Raw genomic sequence first — 26209 nt, 5'->3', positions numbered from 1 at the left:
ACAATTGTCGTACATTCTTGGGTAGCAGGTTAGAATTTACTTCGGACCTAATTTTAGTTGTCTGCAGCTGCACCAACTCATTCAATTTTAGTAATTTAGATTCCATAAATAAAGGATGTGTATGTTCTCTATATCCAACCTTATGTATTATTCTAACCGCCCTCTTTTGTAACACTGTTAGTGTATGTAGTAGGCTTTTGTAGTTATTTCCCCCTATCTCCACACAATAACTTAGATATGGTAACACTAGCAAGTAGTAGTAGTGCTAAAACCAAGTACTGTACTTGTATCAACAGGGTTGTAATTTGTTTGGTGCAATCATTTCAAAACATGATAGGATCTTTGACACAGCTACTTTAATACATTAGGATTATCTGACTTCAAGCGTCAGATAATCGAATCATTTAGTCTTTAATCCATTTCATAGGGGTCTGTTGAAAACCGAAACATTTCGTATAAGAAAAATTGTACATCAAATTATTCTGTTACAGATACCCAAAAATATTAACACAAAACACCTTTTATAGAGAATGATAGAAAATAATATAAAATGCAAATAAATCAATGACTGATAAAATTCCAAAATTAACATTCAACCCTTGCAAAGCCCCCAAATGTGGTGAATGTTAAAGGTTTTGAGGTCCCAAAGCTAGTCATAGTTATTGATTTATATTTTTTTTACTTTCAATGCTTAAATCTTTAGATCAATTTCAGATCGATCTGTCGACACAAATTAATTTAGGGGCACAAACTGCAATATTTGTCCACGCATGTAAAATATTTTTGCAACCACATCCACACAAATACAGGCCCCATTTCCATATGAGTTGGGAAATTGTGTTAGATTTAAATATAAACAGAATACAATGATTCGCTAATCCTTTTCAACCCATATTCAATTAAATGCACTACAAAGACAAGATATTTCATGTTCAAACTTATTAACTTTACTTTTTTTTTTGCGAATAATAATTAACTTAGAATTTCATGGCTGCAACAAGTGCCAAAGTAGTTGGGAAAGGGCATGTTCACCACTGTGTTACATCACCTTTTCTTTTAACAACACTCAATAAAAGTTTGGGAACTGAGGAAACTAATTGTTGAAGCTTGGAAAGTGGAATTCTTTCCAATTCTTGTTTTATGTAGAGCTTCAGCTGTCGTATTTTAAGCTTCATAATGCGCCACACATTTTCGATAGGAGACAGGTCTGGACTGCAGGCGGGCCAGGAAAGTACCCGCACTCTTTTTTTACGAAGCCACGCTGTTGTAACACGTGCTGAATGTGGCTTGGCATTGTCTTGCTGAAATAAGCAGGGGCGTCCTTGAAAAAGACAGCGCTTAGATGGCAGCATATGTTGTTCCAAAACCTATATGTACCTTTCAACATTAATGGTGCCTTCACAGATGTGTAAGTTACTCTTGCCTTGGGCACTAATGCACCCCCACACCATCATAGATGCTGACTTTTGAACTTTGCGTCGATAACAGCCTGGATGGTTCTCTTCCCCTTTGGTCCGGATGACAAGATGTCGAATATTTCCAAAAACAATTTGAAATGTGGGCTTGTCAGACCACAGAACACTTTTCCACTTTGATCAGTCCATCTTAGATGGTCTCGGGCCCAGAGAAGCCGGTGGTGTTTCTGGATGTTGTTGATAAATGGCTTTCGCTTTGCATAGTAGAGCTTTAAGTTGCACTTACAGATGTAGCGACGAACTGTATTTAGTGACAGTGGTTTTCTGAAGTGTTCCTGAGCCCATGTGGTGATATCCTTTAGAGATTGATGTCGTTTTTTTATACAGTGCCGTCTGAGGGATTGAAGGTCACAGTCATTCAATGTTGGTTTCCGGCCATGCCGCTTAGTTAGAGTGATTTCTCCAGATTCTCTAAACCTTTTGATGATATTATGGACTGTAGATGTTGAAATCCCTAAATTTCTTGCAATTGCACTTTGAGAAACGTTGTTCTTAAACTGTTTGACTATTTGCTCACGCAGTTGTGGACAAAGGGGTGTACCTCGCCCCATCCTTTCTTGTGAAAGACTGAGCATTTGTTGGGAAGCTGTTTTTATACCCAATGATGGCACCCACCTGTTCCCAATTAGCCTGCACACCTGTGGGATGTTCCAAATAAGTGTTTGATGAGCATTCCTCAACTTTATCAGTATTTATTGCCACTTTCCTATCTTCTTTGTCACGTGTTGCTGGCGTCAAATTCTAAAGTTAATGATTATTTGCACACAAAAAAAAAGTTTACGTTGTCTTTGTAGCATATTCAACTGAATATGGGTTGAAAATGATTTGCAAATTATTGTTTTCCGTTTATATTTACATCTAACACAATTTCCCAACTCATAAGGAAACGGGTTTTGTAGTATTTCACTCCTAACCCACCAACATCATTTGTATTACACATAAGTTGTTGGCAGATTCAAAGCAAGGAGATGTATCCATCAATCCATTTTCTACCGCTTATTCCCTTTGGGATCGTGGGGGGCGCTGGTGCCTATCATAATACGAATATATGGCACTTTATAGTTCTCTGGCAGTATCTGGTGGTTGAGGAGATCAAATTACACCTCTGAAAGGATTTGTACATGTTTCAAAGGGAAATGCTTGGATTCATTTGGTTTTCATGAACAAAGGCATTATAAAATATTGGGTTTATCAAAAAATGGCCATTATAAAATTGAGTCAATGGGAGACAAAAAAGTCCAGAGAAACTCCATCGTATAATCACTCAACAGCTTGTGCCCAAAAAATAAAAAAGAACCGACAATGCAAATATTGAGATTACCGTATTTTCCGGACCATAGGGCGCACCGGATTAAAAGGCGTACTGCCGCTGAACGGTCTATTTTTTATCTTTTTTCGTATACAAGCCAGCAAACCGGATTATAGGGAGCATTAAAGGAGTCATATTTATATTTTTGTTTTTTTTTAATTGAAAAAACTTCCTTGTCGTCTACATAACATGTAGTGGTGGTTATTTGGTTAAAATGTTGCTGTCACGACAGAAAGGTGCTGCTTAGTGAGGGGTTCGTTACCCCGGGATGCACACGGACAACTCCGGACAAGGCGTGCAGGTAGGAACATGATTTAATCTTCAAAATTAAACACGTACCAAAAACAGAAAACAAGCAGAAGGAACAACGTGCCGATCGCACGGGAAGCTAAGGTAGCTAGTTAGTTCAGGAAGGATAAACTAGGAGTCAAAAAATACTAACGTAACTTGTTGCGTTCAGCAAACAATGAAGCCAGGCTGAGCGTGGAAAGAGAGGTGAATAAATAGCTCTCTGATTAGTTGACAACAACAGGTGAGCATGTCGACCACTAACCAGAGGCAGGTGAACCCAATTAATCTCCATGGAAACTAAAACAAAACCAGAGGTGCACAAACAGGAACTAATGGAGTCCAAAACTAACAGAAAATAACAAAACTTGATCCGGGCCATGGATCATGACAGTTGCATAGATTAGGTTTTACAGATAATCTGCAAGCCGCTTTCTGACAGTCGCTTCCAGATGCGTCGTTTTGTGGGTGGTCTTATTGACGCGGCTCACCTTTGGCATCGTCTTCTCACCGTCATCTTTGTTGTAGCGGTGTAGCGTGTAAGTACGGGAGTGGAAGAAGTGTCAAAAGATGGAACTAACTGTTTTGATGACATCTATCCATCCATCCATTTTCTACCACTTGTCCCTTTCATTCAGACTTTACTTAAATCAATAATGGGACATCTTCTCATCCGGAAACAACACTGGAAATGTGTCCTGTGAAAAACTGTCTGACCGTCTGACAAATGTATTGAAGGCAGATTATTTATCTTATTTTTAAGAATGGAAAGTATGTGGTGAGAAAAAAACTGTATTTTTGTATCTTTTTCAGTCTTTTGATTTTCCTGGGACAGTTGTCCCTCGCCACATTGTGCTTCAAATATTGTGTTTTCACCACATTGTAGATTTTATTTTACTATACATTTTTTAAGCATATTTTACAGCATTTTGTCCTAACAAGCATTTTCAAGCATAACAAGTGGCTAAATTAACTAAAAAATAAACAGTACTCTGGGGTTACGCAATATAGACGATACATATAAATTTGGCCATTGATGGAGCTTTTAATATTATCGTTGTAATGCAGGTTGATTGCACATTGGAGCAAATGTTATATCAATAAGCAAACAAACGCATCTTCGATGCAATGTAGCATGTTTGCAATGTAGCGTCTAATGTGCGTCTAAAGTGCAAAGCCACTTTTAAGACAGTAATCCTCACCTCCATGGCGGCAAATAAACCACGTATCTTACAAGTGTATTGGATTAAAAAAGAGTAAAGTTGACTAAAGGGTGTTGATTAACATCAAGAGGGCTCCCATATTATTGAAATATTTATTTAGAAGGTCGTTAATAGGGTTTTAATGTTTTAGCTAAGAATATTTACTTGGAATTAATATTTCCGACTTTGGAAATGTATGCATGTATCCAGTTCATGTATGGAACCAATTAACAGTGATTAAAAAAAAGGAACAACTGTGCAGTAAATACCACATAACTCAAACTTAGGAAACAATGAAACCATGTATTAAAACTCTGGGTAAAGTTTAAGTCATCCAAGGAAACAAATTTATACAATTTTATGAATTGATTGACGTGGATCCCGACTTAAACAAGTTGAACAATTTATTCGGGTGTTACCATTAAGTGGTCAATTGTACGGAATATGTACTGAACTGTGCAATCTACTAATAAAAGTTTTAATCAATCAATCAATGTTTTTAATAATGAATTTCACTACTTCACTTTTCAGACATATGACTGTTTTCTTCAATTTTGGACATGCGTGCTTGCAACTTACTGAACAGTGATCTGCACTTCTCTCGACAGAATGTCCACTGCCACTCATGTATAACTTCTCATATGACAGCAGCTGTCGAGCTATGCAGACCTACATTTCACCGTGCCAAAATATTTGAAAGTAGGCCAGAGTGCTACAGATTACAGAGTGGAAAAAAACCAAGTATATACTTGACAATGTTTAAAAGGGCATGGGGGACGGCGTGGCACAGTTGGGAGAGTGCCCGTGCCAGCAACCTGAGGATTACTGGTTCAATCCCCACCTTCTACCATCCTAGTCACGTCCGTTGATACCTTGGGCAGGCGGGCCAGGAAAGTACCTGCACTCTATTTTTACGAAGCCACACTGTTGTAACACTTGTCTTGCTGAAATAAGCAGGGGCATCCATGATAACGTTGCTTGGATGACAACATATGTTGCTGCAAAACCTGTATGAACCATTCAGCACTAATGTTGCCTTCACAGATGTGTAAGTTACCCATGCCTTGGGCACTAATACACCCCCATACCATCACAGGTGCTGTCTTTTGAACTTTTCGCCTTTAACAATCCGGATGGTTATTTTCCTCTTTGTTCTGGAGGACACCACGTCCTCTTTTTCCAAATATAATTTGAAATGTGGACTCGTCAGAAAACAGAACATTTTTCCACTTTGCATCAGTCCATCTTAGGTGTGCTCGGGTCCAGCCAAGCCGGGGGCGTTTCAGGATATTGTTGATGAATGGGTTTGGCTTTGCATAGTAGAGTTTTAACTTGCACTTACAGATGTAGCGACCAACTGTAGTTACTGACAGTGGTTTTATGTAGTCTTCCTGAGCCCATGTGGTGATATCTTTTACACACTGATGTCGGTTTTTGATGCAGTACCGCCTGAGGGATCAAAAGTCCGTAATATCATCGCTTAAGTGCAGTGATTTTTCCAGATTCTCTGAACTTTTTGATGATTTTACAGACCGTAGATGGTAAAATCCCTAAATTCCTTGCAATAGCTCGATGAGAAATGTTCTTCTAAAACTGTTTGACAATTGGCTTACAAAGTGGTGACCCTCACCCCATTCTTGTTTGTGAATTACTTAGCATTTCATGGAAGCTGCTTTTATACCCAATCATGGCACCCACTTGTTCCCAATTAGCCTGCACACCTGTGGGATGTTCCATATAAGTGTTTGATGAGCATTCCTCAACTTTATCCGTATGTATTGCCACATTTCCCTACTTCTTTGAAACGTGTTACTGCAATCTAATTCTAAAGTTATTGATTATTTGCAAAAAAATAAATGTTTACCAGTTTGAACATCAAAATTGTTGTCTTTGTAGCATATTCAATTGAATATGGGTTGAAAATTATTTGCAAAACATTGTATTCCGTTTATATTTACATCTAAAACAATTTTCCAACTCATATGGAAAGAGAGTTTGTAGAAAAGCACTATACAAGTACAACCCATGTACCATGAAACATAATCCTTGAGTTCTACTTTATGTCACTTGATCTTTGTGAAAAATAATTCAAATTGGACTGCAATATTTCTTGACTACTTTAAAAGTTACCAATGCAATCTACCCTGATCACCAAACTATCTTATCAGTAGTATTTTCAATGTTTGTTGCAACACCTCTTGAGCAATATTTTTCAATATTGGTCTTTTTGACAAGTGGCATACAAGCTTTTTTTAATTTTAGACTCTATGATGGCATCTCCATTCTCCTCCTGTACACTGGCCTCTTTAGGTAACACAACTAAATTGGAATTAGGTCTGGTCTCTGACTGCTGGATATTTCAAAAATGTTTAATGTTTTTTTAAATTTGTTGAACTATGACTTTTGCATAATCCTATACCCTAAGGTGTTGTGTAAAAATGACTCAAATTTGTGAAAAATACAAATTTATTTTGTGAATTAACTACTATTTAGATATGATTGATTTTAAATGTGACTACTCAATCCTGAACGCTGCAGTGTAAACCTGACATTATGATTTGGGTTGACTTGTTTAAATGTTAAAACAATTAGCTATGTGGCTACAGTACATCTCAATGGTTATTTCTGTAATTATGCTGTCCTCTTGTGGACAAAAACTTCACTCCAGCAAAAATGTAAAGTAGCTTTGTCTAAATTGTAATACTTCACTACAGGGAAGTTGTGCTAAAATAAAATAAAAACGTAGTTTTGATTAAAATATATTTTCTTCATGTATCATTGGTTATCTGATTTGCGTGTTTTTTCTTTAATATTTTATATTTTACTGAGATATTATCAACTAGCTGCCTGCACATGAATGACATCAGACAGTTTGTCGCTCTATTTGTAAATGTAAGTATAAGCTCTACTATGCAAAGTGAAAGCCATTTATCAACAACATCCAGAAACGCCGCCGGCTTCTCTGGGACCGAGATCATCTAAGATGGACTGATGCAAAGTGGAAAAGTGTTCTGTGGTCTGACGAGTCCACATTTCAAATAGTTTTTGGGAATATTCCACATCGTGTCATCCGGACAGAAGGGGAAGCGAACCATCCAGACTGTTATCGACGCAAAGTTCAAAAGCCAGCATCTGTGATGGTATGGGGGTGTATTAGTGCCCAAGGCATGGGTAACTTACACATCTGTGGAGGCACCATTAATGCTGAAAGGTTCATACAGGTTTTGGAACAACATATGCTGCCATCTAAGCTCCGTCTTTTTCATGGACGCCCTGCTTTTTTCAGCAAGACAATGCCAAACCACATTCAGCACGTGTTACAACAGCGTGGCTTTGTAAAAAAAAGAGTGCGTGTTTTTTCCTGACCCGCCTGCAGTCCAGACCTGTCTCCCATTGTAAATGTGTGGCGCATTATGAAGCGTAAAATACGACAGCGGAGACCCCGGACTGTTGAACGACTGAAGCTCTACATAAAACAAGAATGGGAAAAAATTTCACTTTCAAAGCTTCAACAATTAGTTTCCTTAGTTCCCAAACGTTTATTGAGTGTTGTTAAAAGAAAAAGGTGATGTAACACAGTGGTGAACATGCCCTTTCCCAACTACTTTGGCCTGTGTTGCAGCCATGATATTATAAGCAAATTATTACATGCAAAAAATAATAAAGTTTATGAGTTTGAACATCAAATATCTTGTCTTTGTAGTGCATTCAATTGAATATGGGTTGAAAAGGATTTGGAAATCATTGTATTCCGTTTATATTTACATCTAAGACTATGGAAACAGGATTTATATATATATATATCAAGGAGTTGACCCCAGGATGCAGAGTCGGGAGGCGAGGTTGAATTACAAAAATTAAACAATTTTAATGAGTCCAAAATGTTTAACTATAGGCGATGGGGCAGACGTGCACAGCACACCATGGAAAGACTAACAAAAGCAGGAGATGGCCAGGACGTACTGAGCAAAAGCAAAAAAGGATCCAAAGCAAAATCCTCTTTACCTCAGAGGGGCTAGGGAGCAAAACAGGTGTGTTGCAGATGTGCCTCGCTGGGGACTAATTGACAGAAGGAAAAAAACTGACACAAAAAAAAAAGAGAAGACAGGGAAAGGACAAAAACACAACAGTACCCACCCACCCCCCTTAATGGACGCCACCTGGCGGCTTACCTGGCTTCTGCGGAAAATGGTCATAGAATGCAGTTAAAAGTGAAGGGTCTAGAATAAGAAAGCGCGGTACCCAGGATCGGTCCTCGGGGCCTGGCATGTGCACACATAGGGCCCTATGGGTGCTTGAGCCCCTGCCCTTTTTTGCCTCGTCTTAAAAGGTGCCCTCTGCCTGAGTGTTTTTTTTTTTTTTTCTTTAAACAACATTAATAAATTCCTGTTGGGGATGTAAAAAAAACAAAACAAAACAAAAAAACAGCGGTACAAAAACTCCACGTTTTCTTGTAATACCGGGTTGTTTGAGCCTGCCGCTTCCGACAGAGAGATAGAGAGAGAGGGCGAGTGCGTGAGTGAGAGAGAGGAGAGAGAGACAACTGCGGCCTGAGGAGACGTGACAGTGGAGCAGCTTGAACCTGTGAGTTATGGTCTAGTCGCCGTCCACCTATTCAGCATCTAATATGGGTAATATTTCACAAAAACGCTGAATTATTCTATTATTCAATGTGTCAGCTTCTGTTTATGCCAGACGTCGGAGCACGGCGCATCAATTGAGCACGGCGCATCAATTAAGCACAGAGCAGAGTGGATCGTGCGGGACAGGAAGTAGTGTACAAAATACAAAATAAAACAATAAAATGCACTGTGTTTACGGCGGATCACATTTCTCTCACAGTGGAGGTTTAAATATAAAGTTGTATTGCGTTTCAGTTGTTTAGTCTGAGCATTAAGTGAGAAGGACCATAAGTTACAACTTGATGGTGTTTTCATCAAGTTAAAAAGGAAGAAGGACAGATTTTCACATTGAGTTTTTTTCATTTGGGTATTTATTTATTTTTATTTTTTTTCGAAGTTCATGTTGCACTGTTCAATGTTCAATATTAAAGTGCTTATCTTTAACAAAAAATAGCCTAATAATAAACCAGTGTTTGTTTGCTTTTCATGTCTTCCAAGCCTATGATAATGTGAATTAACTCATTATGACAATAATTTGTTGACACAAAAGAAATGGCAATCACTTTTACCTACAAAGGACACACAGCTAAGTAGTTAGCTTCCTATTAGCAAATTTAATTTTACATTCATTTCCATATTGTGTAAAGGACCAAAAAAAAATGTCCTGCCCTTTACTGACTTTGAGCCCCTGCCCCTCTATAATCATGTGCACGTCCCTGCTCGGAGCTGTAACCCTCCCAGTCGACCAGATACTGGAAACTCCTGCCCCTTCTCCTCACATCGAGAATGGCCTTGACTGTAAATGCCTGGTGTCCATCGATAACTCTGGGAGGAGGAGGAGGCACCTCTGGAGGACTCAAGGGACTGGAGGACATAGGCTAGAGTAGGGAGACGTGGAAAGAGGGATGGATCTTGAGAGAGTCCATTGACTCGCTCAATGGTGTAATGTCCAATAAATTGTGGTAGCAGTTTCTTTGATACCACCTGGAGAGGTCAATCGCGAGATGACAGCCATACCTTCTGTCCGGGCCTGTAATCTGGTGCTGTGCTGCGATGGCGGTTAGCAAGACGCTGGTTGCGCTCCGAGGTGCTTGATAGTGCAGACCGGGTATTCTGCCAGGCTTGCCATGCGCGGTGCAGGTGAGCAGTCACAGATGGGACAGCGACTTTTGATTCCAGGGAGGGGAAGGCGGGAAGTTGGAACCTGTAGGCGGAGCGAAAAGGAGACATGCCTGTAGCAGAGCTTACGAGTGTATTGTGAGCATATTCGATCCAAGGTAGACCAAGCACCCAGGAGGAAGGCTGCTGGTGGCACACGCAGCAGATGGCAGCTTCCAGATCTTGATTGATGCTCTCAGTCTGTCCATTAGTCTGCGAGTGGTAACCAGAAGAGAGCCTCGGCGATGCTCTCAACGACTTACAGAAGGCCTTCCAAACTGCAGAAGAAAATTATATATCCAGGTTCGGGATCTTTCTGTGTGGAGTTTGCATGTTCTCCCCGTGAATGCGTGGGTTCCCTCCGGGTACTCCGGCTTCCTCCCACTTCCAAAGACATGCACCTGGGGATAGGTTGATTGGCAACACTAAATTGGCCCTAGTGTTTGAATGTGAGTGTGAATGTTGTCTGTCTATCTGTGTTGGCCCTGCGATGAGGTGGCGACTTGTCCAGGGTGTACCCCGCCTTCCGCCCGATTGTAGCTGAGATAGGCGCCAGCGCCCCCCGCGACCCCCAAAAGGGATGGATGGATGGATATATATTTATATATATATATATATATATATATACATATATATATATATATATATATATATATATGTATGTATACACACACACACACACATGATTATAAAGTATCATGGAAACAATCACTAATAAGATTTGGATGAGAATAATAAAAATGTACACATCCCACCAATATGTAAAAAAAATTTTAAACATTAATAATATTTTAATTTCGTTTTCATTGCAAATAAGCTCCAGAAGCACCGCGACCACGAGAGGGACAGGCAATAGAAAATTAATGGATGGACATTCCTTAAGGTGATGCCATATCCCATCCCATATTGAAAATGAGATCAAAAATGTGATCTTCCCCTTATCTAAAAAACTTTGCGAATCACAATTACAGAAAAAAAAATATAGGACTGCAGCTATCGGTTATTTAAGTAATCAAGTAATCTATCAAGTAGTGTGTGCGATTTATCCAGTAAACGAATAAAACATATCATAGTCTTAATGCATATTTTAGGCAAATAGCTCAAATACATTTTACAATATAATACGTTCATATCATAGCAATATAAACTTAAATTGTACTTAGATTTTACTTTTGGTTTTTAATTTAATTTAGTCAAAGTGTTTGATTAAGAGCACACAAATATGCAGCTATCCCGTGGACCTTAAGGCCTGCCCGACTACTATCTGTGGTTTTGGAGACATTGATGCGTGTTCTGTATAAGGCGAAATAATCATGACTCTAAAGTGTGACCTCAGGCTGTCTTAAAAATTGTACAATGATTAGATATTAAAAATCAATACATTTAAATCATGAAAATGCACATAATTAGTTACACATCCATTTGACAAAAAAATCCCCTAATCATTGGATTGAATGACTGAAGTATCTCCCTCTTCACCATTTCTCTTTCCTTGGACTGGCCCTTTCCTTGTGAACACTCGTTGACTATGGACTCTTTGACCCATTAAACTTATCAGCTGTTTTGCTTAAAAACAAAATAAAATAAAAAAGAGTAAATAATTCTTCATCAGAGCTCGGGAGTAAGACATTTATGTATTCTGTTTTAATAAATGCTTGTGAATTCTTGTGTTCAACAAAATTGCAGGGAGAGTCTCACAATGAACAATTTTGTTCTGCTTGCCATAACCGTCATTATTTTTGGACAAAAAAATGTACATCATCAACATTGAAATTGCACTATTAACATGTGTGCACAAGTAAGAATAATCTCAGCTGCTTACCACCACACAGACTATGGCCCCCACACACAACCAATCAGTCCGCATGTTTAAATTTCTGGGAACTCCACGCTGTCCTGATTTCACTAAACGATGATTCAAAGCAACAAAATATAAATGGAAGCTTTTTTCTAGTTGATTATTTGTTGCAGCCCTAAAAATATACATACATATAATATAGGAATGTATGCCTATTAGTATTTAAAATTTAAGTGGTTTGTGCAGCCCTTTGAGACTCTAGTGATTTAGGGCTATATAAGTGAACATTGATTGATTGATTGATAATAAAACTAGAATAAAAAATAGGACAAGATTAAAATGTGAATGCAAAATTGTACCACCCTACCTGACCTAATTTACAAATCCACAGAAGAACATCCATCCATCATTTTTCCGCTTATGCGAGGTTAGGTCGCGGGGGCAGCAGCTTAAGCAGAGAAGCCCGGACTCTCGCCCCCTGCCCTCTCCACATTAAAAAAAAAAAAAAAAAAACTCAGAAAAGGGAATCCACGCTGCTACGGTTCTATTGACTTTGACTCATTTTTCTGTCAAGTCAGGTGGCTCGCACATGCCTGGGCAATATGGATATAAAATGATTTGCAAACAATTGACCTGCAACTGCGAATCAGATATTATAGTTCATTTAAAAGAGCCCTTCAAAAGAATCAACTGGTTGGTCAATTTCACCTCTCTGGTGTTGCTAAGCGTGACTAACGTGAGTCAAGCCTGTACTGTTGTTGTGGTGTTTTCAGCAAGGAAGACAACAAAAATAGTCAACATCCTAGACTGGTAAGATAGAAAATATCAGGGTTACAGAAGTAAAAGAAATACCATGGCCCCTGGTCCTATAAGCTTTCTAAAAATGTGAATAAAAGATGTGAATAAAAACTGGAAGCAAGGTTGCACTTTGATAGCTCATCGCACTATTTTATTCAATTACTGACATCTCAGGAGAAGAGGAGAGTCTTTCAACTGTGTTGGTAAACCGTTGATGTATTTTTCCCCCATAGCGTTGATGCAACACTGAACAAGCGCCATTTTCCACACAAACACAGGTCCCCCCTTAGTGATATGTACGAGTTTCACCTGGACAGTTTTGCATGAAACATACAAATGAAACAGCTTCAACCTTTTTTTTTTTTTTTGTATTTTCACATATAATAATAAATATCTATATCTATAAACACTCCAACATAATCAAAATATTAAGTCACATGTACTGGAAAAAGATCCACTGCCAAATCACAATGATAAATGTACAAAACAATAGACATTTCTATATAAATGGTTATGGGTTTTTTGTTAGCTATTTCAGTCTCATTGCAGAGGAAATCAGTGGATACAAACTCCACTGGGAGATTGAGTATTTCCTGAGGTTTATGGGTTCCCCGTAAAGGCCAGGAGAGGGGAATGGCTTATATGTTACCAAGGACGTGTACCGTTCAAGATACCAGATGGGTTTAAGAGAAGTTTTCCGAGCACTTGTGTTTTAAAAATGTACCTACTCACCTCCTACAGACCACACGAGTATTTGATCTAAGTTGTATTTATCTTTGATACACCTGTGATGTTCTCTTTCACTAACTCTATTCGCCTAGGTACCCACAACCATGTGTCATGGCAACCTTTGACCATGTAGGTTGCACTTCGAGCAGAAAAAAAGAAGACCGTCAGGGTGTGTGTATGCAAATAAGGGGAACAGGTGAGTGGGAAAAAACCTCTTGAACGTTTAGTGTAAAAGAAACATATTCTGAAAAACTGTACATGTAAACATCACACTTTCACTGAGTCCAAAACTGGAGGGAAGGGGATACAAAGTTTCACACAGGGGTACAGTACACCCCCCATGCACCGAGCTACAGTCTTATTAGTGCAAGAGAGGCTACCATGAAATCATATAAAAAACAATAGCATTACAGACCACCACCAAATGATAAGTTAAAACAGGCAGGGCTTAAACCACTTTGATTTTTTTTTTTTTTTAAACAGTGCCGTACCCACAGAAAAAGAACACTTCAAAACATCTGTTATCACTCTTTGTACAGCTATACAGTACATTTATCTGACCACTTTAGCAATCCACAAGCTACCAGGGCATTTCATCAACACCAATATATTATAACATTGTCCAGTCAATACAAATAGATGATCCATTGGGCATCATTGATAAAAAATCAAATAAAAAACAAATGAAACCGACAACAACAAAATTGTTGTTGATCACATAAACTCCAGCACACAATGTTGCTTAACATCCACTTTACAAATCAGCAAGCAAAAGTTGGAGTGAGGGGGTCTGGGAGTGTGAACTGCATGGCAAAATAAAAACTTTAAAAAAAATTAGGAGACGAGGAAGACACCAGTGCACATCAAGGTTACTTGAGATACGCTGCACACGTGTGAGTTGGCAGACCGCCCCGCTGAGGAGCTGTAAAGCTGCTTGTGATTGACTAGTGACCATCATGACTTGGAGGTAAAGACACTCTCACGTATCACTATGTTTGTGTTTCCTTAATCCTGAGCTATAAAGTGCTTCCAAACTTGCAATAGTTCATAGAGATTACACTCGAAATGCAACTGGGATGCTGGCATGGCGATGACGTGTGTGTGACGCTCTGATGACAGACTTGTGATAATTAAAGTAATATATCTCTTTAAACTTTGTAAGGTGCAAGCCAAGGTGGCTGCTTGGGGTGTCCTTGTTTGGAATGTGCTGAGTGACTGAAGAAGTCATCACCTATTCACGTACAAAATGGTTCACAAAGACAGTTTAGATCAAAGCAAAATCGTACTTAATAAAAAATTTAAAACCTCAACAACGTACTTAACGACCATGTCTGTGCTGAGTTACTCACCGTCAAAAGTGTGAGACTATGTGCTCTCCATCTGGTTTGAGCACTCTGTGTGCCATCAGACCCCCCGCACGCACGCACACACACACACACACACTCTCACAGAAACACACACACACAGACAGCAGAGAGCGTAAACTGAGATGTCGTTACATCTTCGTCAAAGATTGTCTCTTGCGAGGTTTCAAACATCGATGAGGAATGTGGTGATGAAAGGGCATAGGGCAGGTCCAAAGAGATGCGGGGAAGGTTGGAGGGGCTATGCAAGTATCATCCGGTAAAGCCGTGTGGACGTCTACAGACGCCTCAACAAAAAGTAATCAATCAGTATTACAGTGGGAAGAGTGACAGATCAACAACAGGTCAGTCATGGCACTCTATGTCTACCTTCTGTAGATCTGTGAGTTAATGATACATGTTAATCACAACAGAAAACATTGAAATTGACTACAGTGCTGCATTGGATTGCAACATTTTTATAAGTTAGGACAGGAGAGGATTGCGGTGAAATACTCCCCATTTTTGCCTACAAAAGTACACCGTTACTGATTATCATCAATATTGCACCTTCATCTGTTGACATTAAACAATATGTTAATCTCTTTTTTTCCCTGACACATTTTCATGATCTCATATCAACTCATATTCAGGCTTCATTGCCCAGCCAGGGTCCGAGTCTCTAGTCTCAGAGAACGAGGTAATGTTTTGACTAGGGCTGTCAAAAATAACAAGTTAACTCGTGTGATGAATCTCCCAAAAGTATCGCATTAATCATGTATATACACTGATAAATTACAAAATTTACTTGGAACCCAATGATCCGGTCAATGCATGAGTCAGTGCAAAAATGAATGACGAGACTCCAATTAGCGTGCTCGCTGGAAAATTTTGCTTGAAAATAAATCCAGACGAGGCTTTAGATTAAACTGTTACCAAGTTTTGAGAAAATAAATGACGTGCATGCAAGAAAACATTTAAGAAAAAATCTTGTATGACATTCTGACAATAAAATTGCATTTGTGTCCAAAGAGTTTTTTTTTTAATCAATTTTAAATCAGGCAAGTAATCTGTCATTAATCATGATAAATCCAAAAAGTAAAAGTGTGATTAATCTTATTTCAAAAATTTCATAATTTGACAGCATTAGTTTTGACCACACAGCTTGGAGAGATGACTAAAATGGTCCAAAAAGTAGGCAGGCAATTTAGCAGCAATTTATCAATGGACTAATTATTTATGGAAAGAGTTTGAAACGTAGTACCAGTATGGAGTAGATCACCCAATCAACTCGTGCCACTGTACAGGATATCTTACACATGTGTGTTTGAGAACATAAAGACGGCAATCTTTTGCACAGCAATGCTAATCAAAGTCCTGCTCCACTAGATGGACAAGCAGATGAGTATTCCAAGCAAAATATTATTTCCTGAGACAAATGGGGGTCGTGGCGGTGTAGGCAAGACAGAGCGCTGAGGTCAAAGGGAACCAAATGCATAAATAATTGTGTGAGATGAGTAAAGGTACCTTACAGGACCTGCTGTGCTTGGCAGAACCACTCCTGTCTGTCCAAGATGTGCATGTCAGTGTGACATATTTACATATGTAGACGGACAGGCTGCGGTTTGGGTCGGTTTTGAGCTCAATTCTGCTGCAGGATTAGGTTCTCTAGCTCATCTGCTGAGCGAAGAAGGAAGGCCGCCGACTCCCGGTATCCGGCGATGAGCTGCCTCACCGCCGTGACCTCCGGAGGACTGAGCTGGGCTGACGCTCCACCGCCGCCCCCTCCCTGGCCGTGGCTGTTGGAGCTGGAGGAGTTTGGAGTGACGGACTTCATACTCAGGTCTGTTGGGCCTGCAGATAAGTATCATGTCATTACAAAAACAAATCAGCAAATATGCATATATTGTATCATTGTGTGAATGCCCAAGCATTATTCCACCGCAAAAGTTTGGCGCGCCCCACAGCCCATAGTTTTTATTTGATAAGAACCATTACAGTATCAAAAGTTTCGGCTCAACTGGGAATAGTGAGCTCCCCAAAACATTTATTTGTAAATATCGCCGATTACTCAGGATTTTTTTATTGAAAATCAATGGACCATTTATCAAACTTGCACCATTCCCACATTTCCCAACCAATTCGAACTGTTCCACCATCCACACACTCCACTCACCAAGTTCATAGAATTCAGGGAATTCTCAGAATTCCCGGTTATCCAAAGCCCTATTTTCACCTCTTCCCGGAAAGTTTTCAGAGTTTACATTTTTCAACCATTTTTGACCATTCAACCTACTTGGGACAAAAAAAGTTATCTTTTACATAAAAATCTCGGTTTTCCCGAAATTCCAGGAATTACAAAATACCAATTCAAATTCAAACTGTTACTAGGGCAACAAATTCCAACACCAACCCATTCATATCAACTAGGACAATTGTGGTATTATCTATATTTTCAAAACTGTCTGGATTTTCCGAAATTCCCAAATTTCTAGGAAATTCCCATTCAAATGAATGGACAAGTATATTTATAGTTCTACAATTCCCGGCGTAAATTCTCAAAATGTTTCGGATTATTTGAACCCGACTCAGAACTTTAAACCATCCACTGCTCTTCTGATATATGGCGGAAGCGTCTCTGGCGCCGCGGTAAACGTGGCGGCCAGCTGGTGAAAGTTAGGGCACTCCTGGCCCGGCTTCCCGTGGCTTCCCGAAGGAGGAATGGTGCGGTATCCGGTCTGCTCCTGCACCCACGCTGGGTGGATCCCATCAGTTTCTGGCTTGTTTGTATCGTTGGTTTGGAGGATGAGGCTTGCCGCCGTCGCTCCTGCTGACCCCCCCCCCGGAGGTGCGGGGTGGATTCCCGCCACCTGTGGGCTGTGTGTCGGGCCCCACCTGGATTAGCTGCGCCCTTGGACGTGCTGGCCCCCGCAAGGTTAAGTCTTGTGAACGCAAGATCTTTGACAAACAAAACGTTTATCCTGAAGGATTTCTTCACTTCCCACGGACTTGACTTCCTCTGTGTGACGGAAACATGGCTGAGAGCCGGTGAGTCCGCCCCTCTTAATGAACTTCTGTCTCCAGAGTGTTCCTACTTTAATTCTCCGCGGTCATCCGGTCGAAAAGGAGGAGGATTAGCAGACGTTTTTAAAAATGACTTTAAATGCTGTCAGATCCGCCTGCAATCCTCCTTTTCAAGCTTCGAACTGTGCATGTTTGAACTTGGTCTTTCTGATGTCGTCCAGTGTGCCGTCGTCTATCGACCACCCAAATACCACAAAGACTTTATTACTGACTTTTCTGAATTTCTGGCTGAAATGCTGCCCAAATATGATCGTGTCCTTATTGTGGGTGATTTTAATATTCACACCTGCTGTCCAGACGAGTCGCTTTCCAGGAGCTTCCTGAATGTAATTGACTCATTTAACTTTGTACAGTCTGTGTGTGGTTCCACACATGAACGCAGGCATACACTCAATTTAGTGCTCTCGTATGGTTTGTGTGTTTTTAATTTGGACATTTGCGACGCTGTGTTCTCTGATCTTATGCCGATCCTGTTTGATATTCCCACTCAGTGTCCGGTTAAATTGTGCGCTCTGCCCCAACGCTCTCGCATGTTTAATTCTTCGTCTCCTGCTCTGTTCTCCTCCATTTTTTCGACTCTTTGTGATGATAATTCTGCAATACTGAAGAGTTGGTTTCTGGGTTCAACTATTATTTGTTTACAAATACTGAACACGATCGCTCCTTTCAAGTACCGTCGCTCTAAAGCAACGCCTCAGCCCTGTTTGAATGACGTCACTCGTGCAGCTAGGCGTAAGTGTCGGATACCAGAGAGAAAGTGGAAAAAAGACAGACTGCATGTGTCCTTTGCCATTTTTTAATTAACCCTGCTTTCCTTTCAGATGACTATAAAAACATAGATGAATATATATCTATCTCAGATTATATCTTCTAACTGTAACAATCCCAGAGTTCTGTTCAAAACTATTAACACTGTCATTGATGCTCCCAAATCTGTTGGTTTTGATGCTTCTTTTGAATTCTGTGAAAATTGTCTCCATTTTTTCACTGACAAAATTGTGTCAACTAGAGCCAGTTTATCCTAGCCTTCATATGACCCTTCTGTTCCTCTGCATTTCCCTTCTGTTTTCCATTAGTTTGAGCCGGTGTCCTTTTCTTTTTTAAATGACACAGTTAGTCGTATGAAGCCTTCGGGTTCCCCTGCAGATGCCCTCCCACCTCGCCTGTTTAAGGAGGTACTTGCTACTATTGGATCAAGTGTCCTTAACATTATCAATAGTAGCCTCTCTTCTGGAATAGTTCCAGTAGAATTTAAACATGCAGTGGTACGACCTCTACTTAAAAACCAAGCCTCAATCCCTCTCTCCTCTCTAACTTAAGAGCTATCTCTAATCTTCCATGCATTTCCAAAATATTAGAGAAGGTTGTCTACAGTCAGTTGTTGCCCTTCTTAGAGGATAATGGTATCACTGAGCTGTTCCAGTCCGGTTTTAAAGCCCTCCACAGCACATAGTCAGCACTTTTAAAAGTTTTTAACGATATCCTCCTGTCAACTGATTCTGGTAAATATGTTGTCCTTGTGCTTTTAGATCTGTCTGCTGCGTTCAACACCGTCGACCACGCCACCTTAATCACTCGTCTTGAGAACTGTGTGGGTATTAAGGGCGCCGCCCTCAACTGTTTACAGTCGTACCTAACCGACAGGCGTTTCTGTGTAAAAATAGACAGTTTTATGTCTTCCACAACTCTGTTACCACATGGGGTCCCCCAGGGCTCTATCCTTGCCCCAATCTTATTTGCGCTTTACCTTCTCCCCCTTGGTTCTATTTTTAGGAAGTACGGTATTGCATTTCATTTTTATGCCCATGATTGCCAGATCTATTTTCCCACGGTTAACACGGTTCAACGTCTCATTGACTGCCCGCACGACATTAAAGCCTGGCTTTCAGCTATTTTCCTGAGCCTAAATAAAGACAAAACAGAAGTTCTGTTGTTCGGTTAAAGTCACTCTCCCTCCCCCAACGTTGACCTCGGCATTCTGACCCCGTATCTCAGCGACTGTGTCACAAACCTGGGGGTAAAGTTCGACTCATATTTTAAATTCGAAAAACAAATCAGCAGCGTCGTTCAAAAAACCTTTTATCAATTACGCCAAATAGCGAAAGTGAAACCGCTTATATCAGGACATGATCTCAAGAAATTAATCCACGCCTTTATCTTGAATCGTTTAGACCAGTGGTCCCCAACCACCCGATTGGTACCGGGCCGCAGAACATTTTTTAATTAATTTTAAAAATGTTTATTTAATTTTTCTTAATATATATTTTTTTATTAAATCAACATAAAAAACACAAAATACACTAACAATTAGTGCATCAACCCAAAAACCTCCCTTTTTCTTGACAAAAACCTCCCTTTTTCATGACATATATATATATATATATATATATATATATATATATATATGTGCTGCGGTTGCCTTAAGAACGTTGCGACAGCTGCTGTAAAGGAGGTGCGTTGCTAGCTTGGTTGCTATGTTTTTGAGTCATAAAAAGGTGTTTGTCATGTGCTTGTAACCTGCTCAAATCTCTCAGTAAATTTATTCATTGGATTATACCCTTTTGTTTGAACTTTATTACAGTGGTCACGGTGCAGCCTGATCAAAATTGGCACATTAACATTACAACATATACAAAACCCAAAACCAGTGAAGTTGGCATGTTGTGTGATTTGCAAAACCTTTTCAACTTATATTCAATTGAATAGACTGAAACGACAATACATTTAATGTTCGAACTGAGAATCTTGCTTTTTTTTTGCAAATAATCATTAACTTAGAATTTAATGGCAGCAACACATTGCAAAAAAAAATGGCATAAGGGCATTTTTACCACTGTGTTACATGGCCTTTCCTTTTAACAACACTCAGTAAATGTTTGCGAAAACGTTGCTCCAAAACCTATATGTACCTTTCAGCATTAATGGTGCCTTCCCGAATGTGCAAGTTACCCATGCCTTGGGCACTAATACACCCCCATACAATCATACCATCACAGATGCTGGCTTTTGAACTTTTTGCCTAGAACAATCCGGATGGTTCTTTTCCTCTTTGTTCCGGAGGACACGACGACCACAGTTTCCAAAAACAATTTGAAATGTATTCTCGTCAGACCACAGAACGCTTTTCCATTTTGCAGCAGTCCATCTTAGATGAGCTGTGACCCAGGGAAGCTGGTGGCATTTCTGGGTGTTGTTGATAAATGGCTTTCGCTTTGCATAGTAGAGTTTTAACTTGCACTTACAGATGTAGTAACCAATTGTAGTCACTAACAGAGGTTTTCTGAAGTGTGATATCCTTTACACACTGTTGTCGCTTTTTCATGCAGTACCACCTGAGGGATCGAAGGTCCGTAATATCATCACATACGTGCAGAGATTTCTCCAGATTCTCTGAAACCTTTGATGATATTACGAACAGTAGATGGTGAACCCACTAAATTCCTTGAAATGTTGTTCTTAAACTATTCGACGCATTTGTTCACAAAGTGGTGACCCTCGCCCAATATTTGTTTGTGAATGATTAAGCATTTCATGGAAGCTGGTTTTATAACCAATCATGGCACCCACCTGTTCCCAATTAGCCTGTTCATCTGTGGGATGTTCCAAAAAAGTGGTTGATGAGCATTCATCAACTTTCGCAGTCTTTTTTGCCACTTGTGCCAGATTTTTTTAAACATGTTGAAGGCATCCAATTCCAAATGAGCTAATATTTACAAAAACAAACAACGTGTTCCAGTTCGAACGTTAGGTATCTTGTCTTTGCAGTCTATTCAATTGACTATAGGTTGAAAAGGATTTGCAAATCATTGTTTTTATTTACGATTTACACAACGTATCAACTTCACTGGTTTTGGGTTTTGTATAACGCACACTCTGTACACTAAATTGTAATGTTTTCTTAAAAAAAAAAAATACAATCAAACCTATGACCTATGATAATGTGACGTGCTGCGACCTGCACCATGAACCTGACTGATCTAATGCTGCTACTGCTGGTGGAGGCCGGCATCACGTCGCGTCACGGTCAAAAAAGACCATCCATCCATCCATTTTCTACCACTTGTCCCTTTTGGGGTCGCGCCGGGTGCTGGAGCTGGAGCCTATCTCAGCTAGTGGAGCAATTTTATCTGCTTGATAATATTTTAAGATGAAAAGGGGGACATCAAAGTTTTGCAGTGCGGCCTAAAAAAGCAAAGGAGGAAATACAGGCTAAAAGCAAAAGTGCATGTACATTTTGGCTAATCTATTTTTAGCAATAGCATTTTGACTTCTCCTATATGGACTAACAGCACAGGCTGTTGTTGCTGTTATTCCTATTCAGAGACTAGCGAGAGTTGTTCGCATATGATAACTATAAACTCAATTGGGGGAACTTCGGAAGTAAACACGAAGTATACATACATCAACTGTAAAGCAAAAAGTCAAAAAATGGGGTAGAAAAGTCAGTAACCTAAAATTAAACTAAATTTATTGTAGGCTTGGCTTTTGGCTGATTTGGCTGCAATGTAAGCTATTATTTAAATGATATAATGGATGCTATTTGCGATGATATAGATGCAATCAGAAAATATTTACAGCTACAGATGGAGACAACTGTGTTCACCTGAGCCTCACCGCAAAGAAACATATAAGTGTTTCACTTTTGGAATATGATTGCAGGACAATTTCTTCCCATTATCTATGTTTTGAAATTAACAACAATTTGAAAAATTAATGTAATATTTGCATCATATTAGAAAAAGTACTGCATGCAGAGATGACACTTGTGCCATTTTGTGTTTTAAACCACAGCATCTATTCAGACACCAAGCAGCGCATTTGCTGGTGAGAGACAGACTCAACATGTAAATTCAGGTGAGTATTTGGTAATTCTAATAGACTGTAGTAACAATCTGTTTTCAATTAAAAAGTATACAATACATATGTTCAATGGTAAAACATCTAAAATCAATATTAGACTCACTTTTGACAAAATAATTTGTAAATATTCCCAAGACATCCTGGCCTTTTTACCTGAAATAGTTGTCTTACTTTGGCTGCATTATAATGAGTACGTAAGTGTATTTTATCACAAATAATTCGTCAAAAGAAAATAACGGATCTTAAAAATGGATATTAGCTTGCATGCACATACTAATGTAGCTTTCAGTGCTGTTATATGGACATTTTAGCAACAGATAAGTTTAGTTACTACACGTATTATTGGAATAGGAAATAATAGGTTATACTGTAAATATATTATGGATTTAACCCTATCATTATATTTTAAACATATATATTATATTTACTTTGATATATAGTTACAGTATATCATTATATATACTCACTATATAAACAGGGCAGAGTGAACACTCAAAACAGTAAAAATTGAAAATGTTGGTCTTGTAATTGAATAATCATTATTTTTACACCTACAATATATATTTTAAATGTGTTTTGTGTGTGTGTTTAATTTTCTTACAGAGTAATGAAGCAGTAGCAGCAGACTCAATGTTACAATCCAACAAGCTGAGGATACATCCTCAGCTTCAACAGATGCCTGTGAATCTATCAAAGCTTCCCCCATCGATCCTGCTGACTGGCCACACCATTTGACTGATACACTAAGAACTGAATTACTTGGTAGAGGACTTTGTGAGGTAAAATCGGACTTCACGTTCCCACAAAGAGATATTGGACGAAGTTTCCATCACCACAACTTCCACAGACATTTAGTGAATAGAGTGAATGTTAAGAGAACATGGCTTATGTATGGCTTGTATTCCGACAAGTGATTTCTTCCTGGATGTAAAAACCAGAGGTGGTCAACTAAGCTAAGATTGCTGTTGAACAGCAACTATTTGAGTTCACAAAGGGCCAATATCCATTCATCCATTTCTACCGCTTATTCCCTTTGGGATCGCGGGGTGTGCTGGAGCCTATCTCAGCTACAATCGGGCGGAAGGCGGGTACACCCTGGACAAATCGCTACTTCATCGCAGGGTCAATACAGATAGACAGACAACATTCACACTCTCATTCACACACTAGGGCCAATTTAGTGTTGCACAAAGGGCCAATATCTTCCTGCAAAAAGCAGATACGAGCAAAAAATACAACTATTTAATGTAATACATCCATATACTTGATATATATAAAAAAAAGAAATATTCTTCGGTGCAGCTCCCAAACATATCAAACTCTCATGTGCTCTAGATACCATTCTCAACGACAAAACAGATTCAAACCTGGAAAAGCATGGAGGTCTACATCTTATTTGTGTATGGCTGGATCAAGGACATTGATATCAAGACTCTCCTGAATAAATATGCATAGAGAAAGGTTGCATTTCATGATTTAACTTTGTGTCTACTGCCATGTTTGTTGCCTGCCCCTGCTGTTGTACGCACAAAACAAGCAGTCACAAGACTATTAGAGTCTTCAGTGAACCTAGCATTCACGTTTAAGAACTGTAAGAAGAATCCTGGAAGCGACACACAAGCACACGAATGGAATACAGTGGTACCTTAACTTACGAGGACCTTAATTTACAAGTAATTTGAGATACGTACACTCTCAGCATTTTGTTAAGCTTTAAGTTGCGAGCATACAGTACCTTGAGGTACCAGCATGTTCACCGCCGGTTGAAGTAATATTTGTCACAGGGTTATGCTGTTTGAGCAATAAAGAGGTAATAAAGTGGTTCACGTTGCTGTTCCTGCTTTGTTTACATAAGTAACAAACATACGTTTTGACAGTGAAAGTGTGCATTTGAGTGTGGCTCAGAGATCGACACAATCTTGCCCTCAAATCATCGGAACCAAGAAAGTTAGTGGGAAGGAGAGGAAGCAGAAGACCAAATCAGAGAAACAAACCATTAAAAACATGTCCTGTGTTAGCAGCCTAACATTTAACCATAAAAATATTGAGAAGCTGCAGATTCTGTGTTTGATGTGTTTCAGTTTATTCTGTCTAGTCCTATATCGTCCATCATGACCTTTTAATGCGCATACTCATAGACACACATATTGTTTATTGTTAAAGCTGACTTCTCCAGTCCGCCACTCACTGTCTATATGGAACATAAACTCTTGATTCTCTGGTTCGTACACGAAGGAAACAATGTTGCAAGATGTAACGAGAGAAACCCTCAACCAGCTCTATGAAAACAAGTCACTTATAATAAGTGGATATGGCAACACTGGACAGAAAAACTGATTCAAAAATACACCGCATTAGTCCGCTCTACAAGGTAAACGCTGATTAATAGTATCACATTATTTGTCTTTTCAAAGGGCATGGTACTTGATAAAATTGTGATTAGTGGATTACATTTTTATAGCGCTTTTCTGTAGTGACTCAAGGTGCTTTACTCAGTGAAACATAATATCTAAGTTACAGTTAAACCAGTGTGGGTGGCACTGGGAGCAGGTGGGTAAAGTGTCCCAAGGACACAACGGCAGCGACTAGGAATCGAACCTGGAACCCTCAAGTAGTTGGCAATGTCACTCTACCAACCGAACTATGCTCACTCACTGTGGTTTTTCCTCTTGTTTACTCATTTGTAAATTTATTGTATCACTTTAATGGACACTTTGTCACTCATTTGACCAGAAAAGCCAATGCTTAATTTCTGCAGACTATCTGTGCCTTCATGTCAGAGGCAGAACTCTCTATTAGAAATTAAAAAAATACAACCACATTTTGAAACTTGGTTACAATTTAGAGGAAAACCTACCTGGCTGTCATGTTCATCTTCAATGGAACTTAAAAGAAGTTTGGTATACTTAAACTCACCATTGGTTTGTGCCGCAGCAGCAGCGTTCTGCTGGTTGCTGCCGACCGTGCCGTATCCCCGCAGGTTGTAGTTGAGGCCTCCATTGGTGTAGAGCTGGTCTTGGGCAAAAGCTGTGCTGGAAATGACGAAGCTTGATGGGGCTACAGATGCAGGATCCCTGGTGCTGGGCTTGTCCACAGAGATAGTCTCATCCTGTAGGCAGATGTTTCCTTTTAGAAGCATATAAAAATCTAGCGCTTACAGTCACCAGCCACTGGATTGTACACAGTGAAGTATTCATTGAACAATATGTGTACTGTCGTAGGCATAGTCTGCAGTAATGTAGAGCCGTGCTTTGTCATACAATCATTTTACAACAACCACAATATTAAACTGAGCATTATCTCTAAAATGTAATTTTTAGCTGGGATTGTATTTCATGTTATGATGGGAAATGTATTATACCCCTTCCCTGCAGATTCCCAAGCTTACTGCTAAAACATTTACCGCTGGATAGACATCGAGCCGCATCCTCTTGGCAGCGTTTCGGGTTTCGCTGTCGCATGCAGCGGCGAGGATGTTCTCAGCCATGGCCGAGGTGAGGTGGGGAGGTGTCGGTCGGATCTGGCAGCAACATTTTTGAATGT

The 26209-nt window shown here is 39.5% G+C and overlaps 1 protein-coding gene across 2 annotated transcripts in view; it reads right to left on the bottom strand.

The window, feature by feature from the left end:
- Window positions 1-12773: 12773 nt before the first annotated feature.
- The window catches only part of nol4la (nucleolar protein 4-like a), a 37897-nt gene continuing 24461 nt past the window's right edge, over window positions 12774-26209 (bottom strand). For both annotated transcript variants that reach the window (XM_061904041.1, XM_061904040.1), the window contains exons 9-11: window positions 26070-26186; window positions 25583-25775; window positions 12774-16576 (exon numbers count right to left, since the gene is read on the bottom strand). In XM_061904041.1, coding sequence (XP_061760025.1) covers window positions 16365-16576; window positions 25583-25775; window positions 26070-26186 — 522 coding nt within the window. In that variant the 3' untranslated portion in view covers window positions 12774-16364. The remainder of the gene's footprint in view (window positions 16577-25582; window positions 25776-26069; window positions 26187-26209) is intronic.

This window comes from Nerophis ophidion, linkage group LG06, assembly GCF_033978795.1.
Source record: "Nerophis ophidion isolate RoL-2023_Sa linkage group LG06, RoL_Noph_v1.0, whole genome shotgun sequence".
Lineage (NCBI taxonomy): Eukaryota > Metazoa > Chordata > Actinopteri > Syngnathiformes > Syngnathidae > Nerophis > Nerophis ophidion.
This window is presented reverse-complemented; position numbering and strand designations above follow the sequence as displayed.